At 41.5% G+C, this 18118-nt stretch overlaps 1 protein-coding gene across 3 annotated transcripts; it reads left to right on the forward strand.

The window, feature by feature from the left end:
• The first annotated feature begins 601 nt into the window (after positions 1-601).
• Positions 602-17816, forward strand: tfap2b (transcription factor AP-2 beta). Of its 3 annotated transcripts, none has more exons than XM_085133176.1 (7): positions 602-770; positions 2900-3361; positions 4738-4836; positions 5805-6007; positions 6328-6446; positions 7304-7445; positions 11534-17816. In XM_085133176.1, exons 1-7 carry the CDS (start codon positions 723-725, stop codon positions 11820-11822), a joined length of 1362 nt encoding a protein of 453 aa, XP_084989302.1. In that variant the 5' UTR covers positions 602-722; the 3' UTR covers positions 11823-17816. The 3 variants fall into 3 exon arrangements, with proteins under 3 accessions (XP_084989302.1, XP_084989301.1, XP_084989300.1); XM_085133175.1 differs by having other exon boundaries at positions 603-2613; positions 4738-4792; positions 5788-6007; XM_085133174.1 differs by having other exon boundaries at positions 603-770; positions 4738-4792; positions 5788-6007.
• The last annotated feature ends 302 nt before the right edge of the window (positions 17817-18118 follow it).

Genomic DNA, 18118 nt, shown 5'->3' on the forward strand with positions numbered 1-18118 from the left:
TAGAGCCATGAAACTCCTCAGGAAGACTGCAGGTTTTTTTGGGGGGGGGGGGGTTTGTTCGTTTGTTTCGTATAGTATCATAATGTAAATCTTATTTTTAAACACACAGTAAAAGACATAAATATGTGGATTTTATGGGTATGTTTTATGTAAAGAAATATTACGAAATAGATGCAAAAGAAATGTTGAGAAAAAAATGTAACTTTATGACATTGTCACATGTGTATGTAGAAATCTACTAAGTATCCCATTAGTGTTCCATTAGATAACGACCTAATTAATCATTTTTATTTATTTAATTTCGTTGGGTTTTTTTAATCACACATGATTAGAAACATTTACAGTGAAAGAGATGAAAGTCAAGGTACAAAAAATATCTAACAATGCATAAGAGTTGCATAAGTGTCCAACAAGTAAACAATCTATATGTGGTTCAGTGCTGTGTGTACGAAGATACACACCACACTCGTGTATTAAAGTTACCTGCTGCTTTAAACCCACCCTATTATCATTATTATTATTATTATTATTATTATATAATGTTACAGCAGTGGAGTCCATACAGGGGTTCCCCATTCACAAAGCCTGTCTGAAGGTACGGAGGGCGGAGGGAGGGAGAGGGAGAGAGAGCGAGAGAGGGAGAGAGGGAGAGAGAGAGAGAGAGTTGAGGCATCCCTTCTTCACTTGGCTGCATTCGGTTTACCGACACCGGAGAAGCGACCATGCTGTGGAAACTAGTTGAGAATGTCAAGTATGAAGATATTTATGAGGTAACGTTACCGTCCAGCTATTTGTGACTCGGGGGAAATAGACTAAATGAAGTTATTAGACATGCTTTTGGAGTTCATTTGTTGGATGCTGTTGAGTGAAGTGTTTTCCACGAGGCTTTAAGGCCTCGTATTTACGTTGCGGTGACTGTGAATATGAATTGGAGAACCATTTGGCACATGACAGATTTATTCAGGCATAAAACGGATTAATTTGTGCTGAAATGTTTTCAAGTGCTCACATTATTTTAAGCTGTGCTTGTCGCTGTGGTGCAGTGTTCAGTTTTGGTACATAAAATATGTGACACTGCCTACATGAGGGTTGTAATCAGTCAGATTTTTACTTTGGGCTTTGGGGTAAATTAATATTTAAAGCAATCTAAATATCTTTTTTAACATAATAAAAAAAGAATAAGGTGCAAGGACTATAAGTTCATTCCCAGGACCTCAACGTGACCCAGTAACTAATGAAAAGCTCATTTTGACATTTTTAAATTACAGCGAAAGACAAATAAGGTGGAGAACCGCTGTGTCAGAGCAGGGTGATGATGTGTAGCCTATGGAGTATGTAAATGACTTGGCTTTGATCCCAGAACAATCATTTTAAAAAAACGGTGAGGGGAAAGGAGGAAGAAAAAAGTGAGAAATACGACGCGCGCGGGGGCGCAAACGCTGCCCCGGCTCGCGCTGAATGGGCTCGAGCACAAAGCAGACGAAGAAAGGGTATAGCTCGCGAGGCCCCTCGGCTGAGCCCGGTGGGAAGCCCTTGTCTCGTGCCACACATGTTTTTTCTCCCACGGCGCGAGGGAGGGGAGGCTATAATGTTGTTAAACAAGTCACCCAAGAGGGCAAAGAGGAGAGGCTGAACGGTCTACAATGCAAAGTTTAATCGCTGCCTCTGAGTTCACACGAGCCCCTCACACGTCTTGCCTTGTCTCGGGTGTGCGTTTGCTTTCGGTTGGCAGCTGCAATATGACTTGAGCTGCCTTGAAATTTCAAGAGTGTGAGTGTGGTGGGGTGAAGTTGGGGTGAAAAGTCAGAGTAAAATCTGAAAGTGGCTAATGCGCTCTTTTGCGGTTACTGTGGGTTTATGCGTCAGCTCAAAGTTCTTTTCTCTTCTCTCTTTTTTTTTTTTGCTTTAGTGCCATTTCCGCTTTGTTTGGCGTTGACTAACGTAACTTGACAACCGGGTGTTAATCGTCTCATAGTCGACCCAACAAGGCCTGTTTTTATTGCCATATTGTCTTCTATTGGTTTCTTTAACGTAAAAAGTCTGTTTGCACAGAAATTATTTGCGCAAAAGTGTCTCCACTGGCAAGAAAGTGCGCTTTATTGCGTCAGCTTTTACACATAAAGGGGCCCCAGAGCGGTATTTTATATGACAGAGGATTCCTCACGGGTCTGGATACCCTGTTCGTTTTCTCCTGCGAGAGAGAGTCCTCTTTCAATCTCCTGCTGTTCGCGCGTCGTTTCGGCTCTCCACGGAATTTCAACGTCACTCACGGTTGCGCGAAAGGCTTCACGCTCCATGTGTCGCCAGTCCCCTGCCTCGCGCACATTAATATTCCTGTAAGTCTCAGTCATGAATAACAATTACACCGTATACCGGGGGTAGGGGAGGGAGCTCGGTGCTCACGCTCAGAACAGCGGCAGCTCCGGGCGGAGGAAGGTTCTGTATGGAGTTGTAGATCGGGCCGTGCCTGCAGATACTCTTCATTCTTACCTGGAATGATTTTGGCTGTATCGGCCCTACACGCTCCGTCCTACACCGCTATTCTACCGTGAGCCCGCTTGTGATACACCGGCAGAAGGTTTACAGATGTTAGTTCATCCTTACTCCACCGCGGTGAGTTTTCTTCTGAGTATTTCAGAATTCGTTTGCGCAAACGGTGAATCCCATAGATATGGCTGGCAGGTTTTTAGTTGTGAGACAGTTTAATTTAGGCTGTGACATTTTTTTCCTCCAGGCTCTTATGTGTTTTTGTTCAGGAGTTTCAGTGCCAGTTAAGCTTCTTTGGCTACATCACCAGAGGCAATTTGCAAAATGATCTTGGGCCTTCGTTTCTTTAAATTGTACTTGCAGTTCTACAACTGGTTCAATTTTTCCTGTTCTTTTCTGCATCCTGTTCAAGGACCGGCATGACGGCGTCTCGAGCCACAGCTCGCGGCTGTCCCAGCTGGGTTCAGTGTCGCATGCGGGACCCTACTCCAGCGCGCCACCGCTGTCTCACGCGCCTTCCTCGGACTTCCAGCCGCCGTACTTTCCTCCGCCGTACCAGCCGCTCGCTCACTACCAGAGCCAGGATCCGTACTCCCACGTCAGCGACCCATACTCCCTGAACTCCCTGCACCAGAGCCAACAGGGAGCATGGGGAGCCCGTCAGCGGCAAGACCCCACGGGGGACCGGATGGAGAGCTCCGCTCTGCTGGCGCAGCCTCGGGCCTCGCTGCCCCAGCTATCCGGGTTGGACCCACGGCGGGACTACGGAGGTGTAAGACGGCCTGATGTGCTTCTTCACTCAGCTCACCCCGGACTGGAGCCTGGTATGGGAGACGGACTGCTACACGGGCTGCACGGTATGGAGGATATTCAGGTAAGTTAAAGGCACAGCTGAGATTTGCAGAGATTGAATGCACATATAACATATAACAGACAATGGCAAATCCTCAGACTTGAACCATCGAGGAGAAAATTCGCCCTACTTTTATTCACAATTTATTGAATAGTTCATAGTTTTTAGATATAAACAACGTACATTATAACGGTGAATTTTCCAATTTCCCCTGACAACAAAACACTTCAATTGAACTAAAACAGACACATTTACAACAACCAAAAATAAGCAATAAATAAAATGGAAACTAATTTTCACTGGAAGAAAAAAAAGGATATATGTTGACAGTTATCTTGTTCATTGTCTACGCATGACTCTCGTGCCTTTAGAGTTAAGGTCAGTGAACTTGGGGCAGCTCCCTCAGGGCTGGATGCTCACAGCAGCTGTAGCCAAACGGAAATGGCTCAAAGCTTAAAAAAGAAGAAGAAAAGAAAGACTTGAGATACCCAGGAAAGCCTTTTTTTTTAAATCAAAAGAGAAACATATGTTTGCAAATAAAGCATCATAAATCTGGCTTTAGGCAGTAAATTAAATGTTCCTCGCGTTTTATTTAAAATTTCATTTTAACGTAGTTTAACACGTTAGACATAGTTTTCAATGAAGATAACAAATTACGCAGATTAAATGACATTCAATTATAACAAAGTAAAGAATATTTTTTACTTTCGTTTTTAACGCAATATCTATTATTATTATTATTATTATTATTATTATTATTATTATTATTATTATCACTTGCTGTTTATTTTCTTTCTTAGAGTCTTGCTTTGCTGCTAAAACGCTATAAATTCACAGAGCGAGATACTAAAGACTTAGTGAAATAGGTTTATTGTAAAGCTGTGTAGGATTTTCATTTTCTACTCGTTTCCCCCCTCAGGGCACAGCCATCACGAATTGTTTGCCATTTAACCTCCACAACAGAATCTCATTTCGGGCTTTCCGTGTTTGTGTTTTGCATTTATTAACCCCATATAAATTTGTTTTTGTATATTTGTTTCTTTGTATTTGGCTGTGACGCATTCGTGACAACACCCGGTCTATTTAACAATTTATTTGGCAAGATGATGAATGACACTGATGAATGATGGGGGTTTGAATGTGTGGGAATAGCTGCTTCTAACCACGTCGTGATGAATGAAAGCACTGCATTATGAGCTAGATTGGACCGATGTCTGAAAACAAATAGCTCAACCGCCCCCTCCTTTTGAAACCTAACATGAATCTTTTTTCTTTTTTTCTTTTTCTTTTCTTTTTTGCTGGACTGTGTGATTGAGGCTTGTCAGGTAAATCACTGGTTAACTTTGTGTACAGCAGGGTTGAATGTTTTGCATTTATCCCCTCTCTTTTTTAAACAGACCGCTGATGACACCAACGGGACGAGCATCCTGGATCAATCAGTGATAAAGAAAGGTAGAAACACACATTCTCTCTTTAATACAAAGACACACATCTCTGTTCTCTAAGCAATGTGGCCTTACTTAAAAAAAATAATGTATAGTAATAATTGAAGAATATCACAGGTGGAAAGAGGAAATACGCGCGCTCTATTCTCAAGACAATTTATTTGGGTTTCTTCACTCCTGGGATGTTTGGATAGGTTCTTATGAATTATAATGATTTATTGTATGGATATGTGTGTGTAACCTCCGGCCCAGTCCCTCGGGAAATGTCATGATCAGTATGGTTGTGACCTTAACTGGAAAAGGCGTTCTCGCCGAGTCTATTCATGGAGTTTCTCGTATTTTGGGGGCCGGGATGAGGGGTCTGAAGCAGAGGTAACGACCCTGGTATATTGACTATCAGGCAGTGTGTCGCTGACAGGCTGCCACGCTGCCGCTCTGATGATGTGCGGTGATTTAGTTACGGGATGTTGAGTGACTGAGCTCCCCGCGGGGCATTTAAGCCGCTGATGTAATAAATGGCATCGCTCACGGAGATCTCGTGAGCTCGTTTAGAGCTAATCTGCGGCATTATCCCCCGTGGAGCCATCAAAACCCCCTCGCACTGGCCCTTATATGCGCGCATCCACGAGGCAGGCTGGCTGGCGGTTTCCCCTTTACTTCACGACATTAACAAGAGCATTAGCGCTCGGGATGAAGAAGCATCCAGTGCTGCTGGTGGGTGTTAAACCGGCCGTGGAGAAAAGACAGGGAGGTGGTTAATGCGATTTGAGAACGTGAGCCAATCAACAATCGATAACGCTGTAATGAGAATGTCGCGCGACATTAAATAACAGCAAATGCCCGGCACGTGGGCGCTTCATTAGGCCAGGGCCGCCCCCTGAGCGCGCGTGGTCTCACTGAGCAAAGTTTGGCACAGAGGAGTGATGTAAAGATTTCAAACTTGTGCCCCCTGAATGTGAAAACATGTTATGTAAGAAATCCACTCTAACCTTCCTCTTTCAGTCCCCATGCCACCCAAGAACGTGGGCTCCCTGATGCTCGGTAAGGACGGGCTGATCGGAGGAGTGACCGTGAACATAAACGAGGTGTTCTGCTCGGTACCAGGCCGCCTGTCGCTGCTCAGCTCCACTTCAAAGTATAAAGTGACCGTAGGTGAAGTGCAGAGGAGACTGTCCCCGCCCGAGTGCCTCAACGCCTCCTTGTTGGGGGGCGTGTTGAGAAGGTACGGATGTAGCCTTAAAGCATGTTGACGCACTACGTGGAGTTCAGGAATAACCTCTAGAAACTATGAGGAAAATATTTGTGTGCATTTAATTTGCAGGAGCAGTTATTAATGAGACTACGAGAAGCATGAAAAGCTATGCCATATAGATTTTTTTAACATTAACTGGGAGACGAGATCAAGCTAAATAAATGTTGTCCAGAGCACACATTAATACATTGTTTGTTAATTTGGAGCGATTTATGACATTTCGCAAACATGTGTGCGCCATAACTTTTACTTTAAATACAGTTCATATGCTTTCCTCCTTTTTTCTGCAGAGCAAAGTCTAAAAACGGTGGGAAATGCCTGAGAGAAAAGCTGGAGAAGATTGGACTGAATCTACCTGCTGGGAGACGCAAAGCTGCCAATGTCACACTACTAACATCTCTCGTGGAAGGTGACCGACTAATTTTTTGGTGATAAAAGCCAAATCTTTATTTAAATTTTATTTTTTATTATTGCTTTCAAGAGTTTCAGGATTCCCCTTCTGCTTCCCCCTTACACCGCCACAACTCCCTGTAACTGGATTTCTGGCTATGAGCACAACTCAATATAGTGTCATTTATCAAAAAATAGATAAGAAAAATCAACTTTTTTTAAGTTCATATCATGTGAAAACTCGAGAAAAAAATATATGAATTCTTTTATTCATAAAATGTCTGTTAAAATGTAGCCAGGGAAATATTCATTGCCGATAGATGTGTTTGAGGCTGCTAAATTAACGGATTAAAGACTGGAGGTTGGGCCATCCCTTTGGCTACACCAACATATAGACCGAGTGCCTGTGTCTTACTAAAAACAGGTAACGGGAATTTACTTTTTAAAGAAAGTATTTCTTTTGAGTGATGACGACTTACTTTTAAATGTATAAACTGCACGACTGTTTTATTCGTGCCTGTACAGTATAACCCAAAATAAAGTGGATCATTGTAAATATTAATTAGCAAGTAAAAGGTACTAATGTTTAATCTACACGATAAAAACAAAAAAAAAACAAAACTTAAAACACTTTAAGTGTTTTTGAGTCAGCTGAGAGGACAACTGTGGAAGGGTTCTGCCTAAAACGATACGGCTTTTTGTCAGTGACGTTAATGAGTTAAAAAAAAATTATAATAAGAATAATTAAATGACACCTGACAATACTCATACTTTTTTTGAAGCCAGTATCTCGTGAACCGAAAGATCTTGTTCGTTTGTATTTATACTTATATTTACAGTTGCAATATATAACACATCTAATACCTTCCCCCACAGGTGAAGCGGTCCACCTGGCTCGGGATTTCGGTTACATCTGCGAGACGGAGTTTCCCACCAAAGCCGTGAGCGAGTACCTCAACCGCCAGCACGCGGACCCCAACGAGCTGCACACGCGGAAAAACATGCTGCTGGCGACAAAGTGAGTTTGATGGAGCGTTTGATTAGATTCTGTTCTCTCATAGCATTTATGGGTGTTTTCTCTCATACAGGCTATAGACTGTCTGCACTGCATCATATAGAAGTGGATGGAGGATGATGATGGGATTGAAGTGCGAGAACATAATGCTGAATTATAATTCAAATGACATTTTTAGGTATTAGGACACATTCAGACACAGCAGGACATTGTTGAAAGTAAGGTGTCAGAAAGACTGGGCCCTAAACCACCTTGCAATACTTAAAGTCAGCAAAGAAACAAGGAGTAAAAATCCAACAAACAACAAAAGAGCAACAAGAGAAATGAAGTTAAATGTTTGGGTTTTTTAAAAGTCCAATATGTCTCAGATGCTTCTAATTCAGACTTCTTGTTGCAATTTAAATGTTTCAGATTTTTCCCATTAGACAAGGTTTACACATTATTACTGCCTTTTGGTAGCATTTCTGTTGTCCGTGTGTTTTGTTGTCCATTAAAATTGCATAACATTTACACATGAATTCTGAATAGCACAGGGTAATCACTTTCTACAAATAGGTACATTTAGGGAGAATTAAATTATTATGAAATTAAGGCCAGTCTCATTTCCCGAGGTCTTTATGGTCCATTTTAAGAAAGCCAGAGGGTGTGAACCCCTGCTATACTCTGTGCCTTATCCTATAGTCCACTCTGCCTTAGTGGCATTTGGAGAGGAAATTGTGATATTTTTTTAATGAAACCCACTGAACTATATCTAACTTGTATTTAAATGGCTGACTGGAAAAAAAAACTGCAATGCAAAAAAAACAGGGCAGTTAAAGTCAGGTCAAGTATTTGAGAAATGAGCTAAAATAAAGCCAAGAATCTAAAACAAAATTAACAAGACATCGGTTTTACCCTTTTTATCAGGACAAATTGTGCACACATTAGCTTCCTTACAAGCAGCTTTTTCACAGAATAATCTTGAGGTGAGGTGGGGCACTATTAACACAGCCTATAAACACAAACCCTGATGTTTCTATATCTGACCTCAGTTTCTGGTCTTAGAGATAATCTGTTTTATTTGCACTTTTGTAAAGTTACTTGTACTGATATATTTTTTATCAATAATTAGGAGATCCTGGAATTTAATTAAGGCTCTTCTGAGTGCACATGGGCAAGATAGGTTTTTTTTCTAAATAAGTGTTGAAGATTTGAAATTAATTTATAAAAGTGGACTTAGTGGAATTAGAGTTCTTCCAAGTCCTCCACTCAGGAAGCTTATATTTTTAGCTTGCATAAGTGTTGTTGTCTGCTGGCCTGCATAAACCATCTGTCCGTCTATGTGTGTGTGTGTTTGTGTGGTGCTCAGTATGTACAATGTGTTTGGTGGTGGATGTCTGATGCTCAGATTGAAACCTGTTCCAATACTGTGCATCAGTGCTGCCTGTTAGAAATTCATTATTTAGCAGTGGAGTGTTTCAAGTCGTCAGAAAACAACAGCGAGAGCCTTGAGTGTAGCCCGGGGTGGCGGCTTCTCCTCTCTACTCCCCTAACCCCAGCTGGGCTCAGCCTGCACAGCCTGTCACTCATTTGCTGGAGCTCTGCCCTTAGGCCGCTTACAGGGTGTGTGCGCACGGGCTGTGCAAGTATGAATCTGTGAAAGGGGGGAGGAAGAGGGAGAAGGAGGTCTCTTGAATTTAAAATGTGGGCCTAAAACCAGGGGATGATTTAACAAGGAGAACTAGGTGAATAGGTTATTTTCTTTTACAGTTGCATTTGAAATCCAATGAAAAATTAAGATCCGTGTTACTAACCACACATTCTTATATCTAAATATTAGTTATTCATTTAGAAAACTCTTAATCGGATGATTTTTGCATTATTTTCACTGAAGGGGTATGCATTTTCTCCATTATAGAAATATGTAATATTTGAAATTACCCTAGTTTCTCTGGGTTCTGCTATATCACTGTATTTCACATCCTCATAGATCAGAATGACTGATCTTTGAGAATGATTGAATTTACATACAATTCAATTGTACTGAATTGTATGTAAATTCAATACACGTTTCAAGTGTCAAAAGTAGTTAGGAAGAAAATGTTTATCTTCTCTACAAAAATAGGGAAATGGGAATGGTAAAATGCTTATAATATACATAAAAACACAAACACCCATGCTAGAACTGAACTCATGCTCTCCCTGTGTGCAGGTGATAATCACAGACTGCTTTTATGTTCATGCTGTGTTCATGAGAGTTAAACAAGGCAAAACTGAAAGAAAATATGTAAGGGTTCAAGGGGGGAGCACTGGGAATTTAATTCAAAAGAGTTTAAAAAATAAAGGTATAAGCATGATTTTTTTTCCCTTAAGTCATAATACGGTTAATTTTTGTTCTGTTAAGTTTATTCATTGAACACAATCAAAAGGGAGTCGTCAGAGTGGTGGGTTTTTCTCTAACATTACTCTGTGACGTTTAGGTCATTCTGAGTGATGATAAGTAACCTTAGCCTTCATCCTCATACTATGGAAATATGTGAATTTAGCTTTTGAAAAATGTTCTCCGAGTCTAAACATTTAGTGACAAAAAAAAAAAAAAACCTGTAAATTTCAATTTAGAGGGATATGATTACACAACACTAATGATGGCTACTATCAATTTGTTCTAAATAAATAACACTGAATGGAATTTTAAAAATACACACACACACACACACACACACACACACACACACACACACAATCATCTTCCTCTTCCAATGCGTTACATTTTAAAATAAGCTTCAATTTTTCAAATTATAAAATGAGCTGTTTTATGTATTCTTTCCTTTCTGGAAAGGTGGGTAGAGCTGTGTCACCTTTAGGAGCTGCTAAAGAATTTCATTAGTCTGGCTTTTGGAACTGTTCTGAATAATTTTGGGGGTCTTTTCCAAGTTCGCATCTATACAGTTTGCTTTGCATTATTTCAGCCGTCTACTAAACTGCTGAAAACTTAATGCAGCCTACTCGGTGCACAGCGCTCTATTCTGCAAGCAGTTTTAGTTTGAGTGGTATTGCTTTCATTTTAGGGAAGTCTAAAACTAACATTGCAGTTTAGCATTCATGCCTCCAACATTACTGTCTTTGAGCTGTGTTTCAACAGGGAAGTGGTTGTCCCACTTTTTTTTGATGTGAGCCTTTCAAAAGCTGGGGGGGGGGGGGGGGGGGAATCACATTCTACACCCCACACTTTTAAAAATAAAAAAATGATCCAACTTGAATTTTAGTTTGATAAAACACTGCACAATTGTGTCAGCAAACTCAACAATGAAATTAGTTTTATACCACCACCCCCACCCCCACCACCCCGGTCCTCCTCGCCCCACCTGCAGTGGTTTTATGACCCACAGTTTGAGAACCACTGCTACAGGGCATGATTTTCCAAAAATGTGAAAGTCAAACCAGCATGGAGATTTGAGTCAATTTGTTTCTTTTTGCAAACACTGAACTGTGAAATAGCAACATGTGGTTCCAGCATATGAACTGATTGTATTCACTGCGGTTTCCAGAAGAGCTGGAGGAAAGTCTGCAATCAATGCAACAAAATTCCCTCACTGTCACTGAGGAAGCTCTCAGTCTGCTCTTGGGGGACATTTAGTTACATTTTGCAATTAGGCATGCCTGCACAATTTACATCTGGAATGGGACTCAGAAAGTCTTAAGTACTGTAGGATCAGGTAAAGTGTTATTTACTTTATAAAGTTCTAGTGTTAAAAATGCCTACAAAGAATTTCAATGATCAAAATTCAAATCTAATTATGTGCAGCTAATGTTTTGGGGCCCCAAGGAAGTCTTGGGCTCTGAGGGATGTTCTTTATTGTGCCTGTGTGGTAATTTTCGAATATTGGCTTTTAGAGATTTTTAATATGATGTTGTCTGCTCTGCATTTTGTGTCAGCTTTGTCATTAATAACATTCTTGAGGAAATCCTGAATAAATCATCAGTGTTTTGTTTTAATGACAGCAAACTGGCAGTTATTTGTCATATATCAGCTTTCCAAAAACCCTTTTGGGGAAAGCCTAAGATGATGCAGAGCTCCCTCCTGACGTCTTGTTGTGTCTTCTCTCCTGCAGACAGCTGTGTAAGGAGTTCACAGACCTGCTGGCCCAGGACAGGACTCCCCTGGGCAACTCAAGGCCCACCCCCATCCTGGAGCCTGGCATCCAGAGCTGCCTCTCCCACTTCTCCTTAATCACGCATGGTTTTGGTTCGCCCGCCATCTGCGCTGCACTCACCGCCCTGCAGAACTACCTCACCGAGGCTCTCAAAGGACTCGACAAGATGTTTCTCAACAACCCTCCCAACAACCGGCACGGGGATGCTGGCAAGACCGGCGACAAAGAGGAGAAGCAGCGGAAATGAAGCAGGAGAAGGAGGGGAGTGATGATCGAGAGCTGAGAAGGAGGCAGACACACAGACAGAGGCGTTACACCGTTACTTCTAGCTTTACACCCCTGCGACTGACCTGCCACACACGGGGCTGAGGTGGAGGAGGAAGGGGAAGGCACGGCAGAGAGAAAAAGGCAGAGAAAGACACCCGTGGGCCAGTGTCAGAGAGCACAGAGGGATTTTTCATCTGTGTTACGTTCTTTTCATTCCCCTGAGGACATGGTGGTTACTGTGTTACATTCATTTCGCTCCCCCTGCCTGCATCCTGTGAGACTGAGATGCTGTGAGCAGCCAACAAACAACATTGTGTCTGTGTGCCTGAGTGAGTGTGTGCCTGTCTGTGTGTGTGTGTGTGTGTGTGTGTGTTTGTCTTCACACAGAAAAAGCATTGTGAGATTGGGTGATGAGCAATCTATATGTGAAACAGGGTTGTCTGGTTATTTAACACAAGAGGAGGGAGAGGAGGGGAGGTGTTAATTTATGTGTGTAAATATTTATTTATATTAATTTAAATGGATGGTTGTGTAAATAGGTGCGCCAGCTATTTTGGAGTAGGCCTATTAATCTGTGATTTGACCTTTGTGAGCCGTTTGGGGGACAGGACTCATCCAGTGTTTTTCTGTTCTTATAGAGCTGTTGTCATGGTGCTGATGATGGGTAGACATGCTTCTAATTGTCCAGTGATTTCATTTCTATCATATTGATAATAAACCATGTGTTTTATTATGCGAGGTGTGCAGCCTGCGCCTTTTCTCCAGGAAAATTCCAAAGCAGAGTCTCAGTAAAGGCTGGGGTTCAACTTGTATTCATTTGTGTCATGAAATATTGAAGAAGAGCAGCTTTCCGGAAGAAAATTCAACTTTCGCAATGATCGGAAGTGGATTGATGCCAGGATTTTAACACTGTTGTTCACTGAGTAATAAGTCAGATTCACAGGTCAGGCATCTTTGGGTGTAGGAAGAAAAAAAGACTGATATCTGCTAAATGGGGGCCAATGAAAACACCGAACCACTCAAATAAATGACTGGCTACACTGACAAATTGTATTCCAAATTTTAGAGATACATTAGCATCAAGTTTCTCCGTCTTCTTCCCTTTCAATTTTGTGTTTAGTGTTTTGTTCACTCTAAAAGGATAACACAACAAAACTCACTACCTTAGAGATTATCAATGGGTACTGATTTAGCTATGGGAAGTTTCGGACCTTATCTATAACAAGAGATACGCGTGTCAATCATATTGAATACATTCCTTAAAAACAGTTGAATGGCACACGACTCTGCTAACATCTGTTTTTAACTTCTTTTTTTTTTACTATAGGATTAAACTGAAAATATAGAAATCTGGGCCAACAAAGGAGACAAAGGAACTTTACAATGCAATTCCCTCAAAAATTAGAGACAAATCAATTCACAGCTTTCCCCATCTTCAGAGGAGAAATAAACACAACTTTTTACAAGAGCAAAACGCTAAAAGACCAGCATTATTGTTGCAGTTGTGAGGTGATTTAAGAGCTTCAAGTAGATTCCAGAACAGAAAAGCCCTTACTCTAGGGCCAAGATAAGCAGTTAAGGTTAAGGTGTGTTAGGCCCTAAAGGTCCCCTGACCACATTTCTGGTAAACTATATTTTCTCCCATTTAAATATTACGGATTTAAATTGCAAAGGGGTATGACACTACATGTATTTCTCTTAGTATCTTTATCTTTCTGCCAGGAATAAAACGAGAAAACTGCTGGACTTACGGATATTTAAAGGCACAACTTTTGCAACTACAAATAAAAAAGTCAGCATATAAATTCAAAAAGAGGGATGGAGCCACTTTAATCCTAATTAACCAGGCATTAAATCGGCCTGTGAGTGCATAACTGCAAGTTAATTGTTTGCTGTTTGGTTACACCATCTGGAGTTGTAATGCTAATTGAGGAGGGCAGGTTTTATTTCTTTAATGAACTACATATACTCCCAGAAACTGCTGATTATTGATTGTTTTGTGGTCATGAATATTATATACCCTTACAGTAACATTCTTATTATTATTATTCATGCTGTTATTGCTGTTTTATTATTCTATAAGTAATAGCCTTGCGAGGTTTAAAATGTCCATATATTGCAACAAGGTCTGAAAACACGCCCGCGCGCACGCACATGCACGCACCATGATGGATACTGTCTTATTCCAGGGAGATAATTGGCTGTATTTTCCAGCCAGTGAGGCCCTTTTTTTCAGAGAAAGGCTTCTCTCTCACACGCGCACATGGGGAACAGAATCGTGCCTCGCGGGCTCGCTTCTCTTCTGCGGTGAGGATCTACCGCCGGTGTGCTAATGACGAGTGAGCGCGAGACGCGCAGCGAAAAGCAGAGAGGGCCACAGAAAGAAAGCTAATGAGAAAAAGAGACAGTGGAAGGAAGAAAATAAGGCAAGAGAAAGGGAAGAGAGGGAGCCCGCGGGCTCACTGTGACCCGTAGAGTGGAACGCTGCGTGACGCAGGTGCAGAGTTCAGCACCCGCATGTCCGCGAGCGATTCCCGTTCAACAAAGGCAGGAAGCTGCTGAGCATCAGTGGCCACAAGAACGGCAGGTCCGCTGGAAAAACAAACAAACAAGCCAAAAACAACAAAACAACAAACGCGAGGAGAAACTTGGCTTTTAAACAAATTAGCTCAGACCGCACCATAAGTGTGACAGCGTCGATTTAAATAATAATTAAAGGCACGCGATATAAAATAGTTTAATTGAATTTTTAATGTCACCCTACATTGCACCGTTAATCAAAAACGATAGACTGTTTCGAATGATTCGCAGCAGATGGTTCACTGTATGTCCCACAGTTTTAAGGACCAATATCTGAAAACAAAAAGTATTGCTGAATTAATTTATAACAGGATTAAACACGATTGCACTGGACAAAGGTGTGCAGTAGGTGTGACAAGTGCAGCACTGGTGCTGAAAAAATTATCTAAACAGCATAAAGACATGGCAATAAAGTAAAATGACATACAGAAGAAAACAGTGCATGAAATGTGACTGTTTTATAGTGATAATTAACCCTGTATTTCTCTCCTTAAAACGTTACTTCAGGGGTTTTTTTTCCCATTGCCTACAAAGTTGGTTCTGTATATGGGGCCTTGCTTCTCTTGCTTTAGTTCAGGCTCTTCCTGTGGAGTTACTTTGCGTTTTTCTTTTGTCATATTTTCTAAGGAGTTTCCTGCACACAAATCAAAGATTGGTGTTTAAAATTATTTTTTAAAAAGGCATAAAGAAACAGATCAAATGTGTAGAATACGCAAAGAGAACTGAGAAGCCGCCGTTAATTAGAAATGTTTCTAAGATTAATAGAACTTGAGGTTAAGATTTATGTTTTGACATAACTGTGAGGATATAATTTTCAAAAAGTAATGGTATAGGATCAGTGCACTGTAAAAGTCTCAGAAAATAACAGTCATGTTTAAGCTGACACATAGCTGTACATGTGTCTAACTTCCATTTCTTAGAGATTTTTAATTCTTTCCCAACATTGTTTTTAATGTTATTTCTTGTTAATTAGTTATCATAGATGTGAAACAGTTTAAAGACGTACTAAAAATCATCACCAGATAGATTTTGTAGTAGTTTATGAGGTTTGTGTAGTGTTTTGTTTATCTTTAAAAGGTTACATATGAAATTTGACCAACCTGGAGACAAAGTGTGTAATGATGTCAAAAAATAAGTGTAAGCTATAACATTAGATGTGTGTTTTAGTCACATCTGTTACTGCTTACAAATATTTGAACAGTCTGTATGTTCCCCTCACATAATTCTACAGACTTCCATTTTAAAATACCTTATGAATACATGTGTAACATGATTAATATATAATTAAACTGAAAATGTATTTTTAAAAAAGAGCCAGGTTTACAGAGGAGACAGAATAATGTTCTAACGCGTCCCAGTCAGCTTCCCATATTCAAATAACAAGGCACTAAACAATTCAATTTTCTCACTATTTTCACACAAGAAATAATTTCAGCTTCTATAATAACTGAGCACCAGCATTATTGAAGTGTTTACAATATTGTTGTGATATTGTAGAAGAAATTTAAGGTGCTAACCTAAGGTCCAAGACAAAAAAGTTGGACGGGACAAACAGTTAAGACTGAGGTGTGTTAGGCCCTGAAGGTCCCCTAGCCACATTTCCATTAACACTCATTAAATTCATTAAATATCATAAGTGTAAATTGCACAATGCATTTCTTTGTTTGTTTCTTTTTTGTGCAGTTCTGCACAATTCTGTGATCACTTCTCAGTGCATGGAGGGTTCTCGAGCTGCTGAGCATTTAAAACTGCAAATAACCATCCAGGAGCTCGATACAATATAAATCACTTGTGTCTGATGAAATGGTGATAATGATAAGCAAAATTTATTTTTATGAAATTGTCAGAGGTAGTTACACGACTAGGGGGAGGTAATCCAGTTACGAACAGGAACTGAGATTATGAAGACAATGAGAACATTTGATAGATGCAAGTATGAGAGCAGCGCTGACAGTCCCTATATGCAGTTATGTCTGCATCTGGCTGCATCTGCCTGTCTGTCATTTTGCCAGGAAGTGAGCGAGGATGCCCCCATCAGCAAAGCCCCTCGGCGTTCTGTCACGCAATGGGCTGTAAAAATGCTTATCCAACACACACACACACGCGCGCACACACGCACGCTCAGGTTATCCAGCATGCAGACAGCCGAGTGCCGGTCGGGAGTAATTCCTGCTCGGGGCGCTGTGCTCCAGGCAAGGCAGGCGCGTGCTGGATATTTCATTATTCATTAATTTACTGTTTAACAAATCCTGTCATTACTGAGTCCGAGCTGAGTTCACCCACACACACACACACATACACAAAACACACACTTGCAGCAGCAGGGGTGTCAGGCGTGGCAAATCTGCCTGTTTGATCCCGGCCTTCTCAACAAACGGGGAGAGAGCCATGAATAATAAGAAACGCGAAGCCTCGCCGGAACGAGGGAGCGTGACACTGTCTCACAAAAAGCCCTTTAGCATGGAGCAAAGCTCCGCCGGGGCCTCACCCAGGGCCCAGGGTTCATCATATGAAAAGACAAAACAAACAGTTGGCACAGCCATGATCGATATAAAAGGCAAAGCTCCCACACACACAAAGGGCAAAAGTGAATTAGTCATGTTTGACAAAAGATGCTGCACTGTTTCCTTTCTGCACATGGAGGAGTCTAGCATGGCTGCTGTTTACTGTTTTCAACACTCACTCCACTAATGGGATAAGGATTAAAGCAGTGAATGTGTTTTTGGCTGAAGTCCCTACGAAAACAAAGAGGTATCTTCTCGAGCTTCCCGTGAAACAGTTGAACACAGGCAGAATGATGAACTCATGCGCTAGAATAATGACTTTTACTTTCCCTTTTCAGTCTAGTTCACTTAATTAATTAACGGAGGAAACCTCCAGGCTACAAATATTCATTATTTCACAGGAAGAAAAACATGTATCATAAATATTCTAATGATATATTTGTGTTGTAGAATTAAATTTTAGTCTAAATAACTCAGTAACTAAACTCATCGTGTCAGATAGTATGCTTTGCGGCTGGAGAAGGTGGAGAAAGGTGACAGACTCTTGGCAGTGAGTGCCACAGCGAAGGGATCAGACTCATGTTCGAAGGAGAAAAGATTGTATTTCTCAATCTGCTGCCCTCAAGTACGCTGCCGTCTGTGGGTGGCCATAGACTTGATGTCATTAACATGTGACATATGTAGAGCTGACTGGGAGTGGCTGGAGGCCAGTGTTTGTCTTCACCGCTGTTGTATCTGCAGGGCCAAGTAAGCAGAGTCTGGGCTTTGTCAGCACTCAAGCAGCCAGCCATCCAGGCCACTGTCTGCTGCTGTTGATAGTGAACACATTTATCAGTATGCATGACGGACAGCGGGCATGAATGTGTGTTTGCTGGTAGCTCAGGGCAGAAGTGGAGGGTAAGAGGGGGGAGGTCTGGCTGGTCGTTCCATCGGGGTGGGGTGTGGGGTTGGGGGGGGTCCTGGTTGGGCAGGGACACGGGCAGTCCGGGTCCCTTAAGGTTGGACTGAAGATGCTGAGTTGAAGTGACACAGCTGCTGCTGCTGCTGCTGAGGCAAGGCTGCCTCTCCAGACGGGTCAAGGTTACTCAGAGGAGAATACACTTCTGGAATATAGCTTGATGCACTCACTAACACAGAGACACCCACATACTAACACAAGAATATGAAGCAATGCTCCCTCTAAGCTAATATT

Source organism: Neolamprologus multifasciatus, chromosome 15, assembly GCF_963576455.1.
Source record: "Neolamprologus multifasciatus chromosome 15, fNeoMul1.2, whole genome shotgun sequence".
NCBI classification, from domain to species: Eukaryota; Metazoa; Chordata; class Actinopteri; order Cichliformes; family Cichlidae; genus Neolamprologus; species Neolamprologus multifasciatus.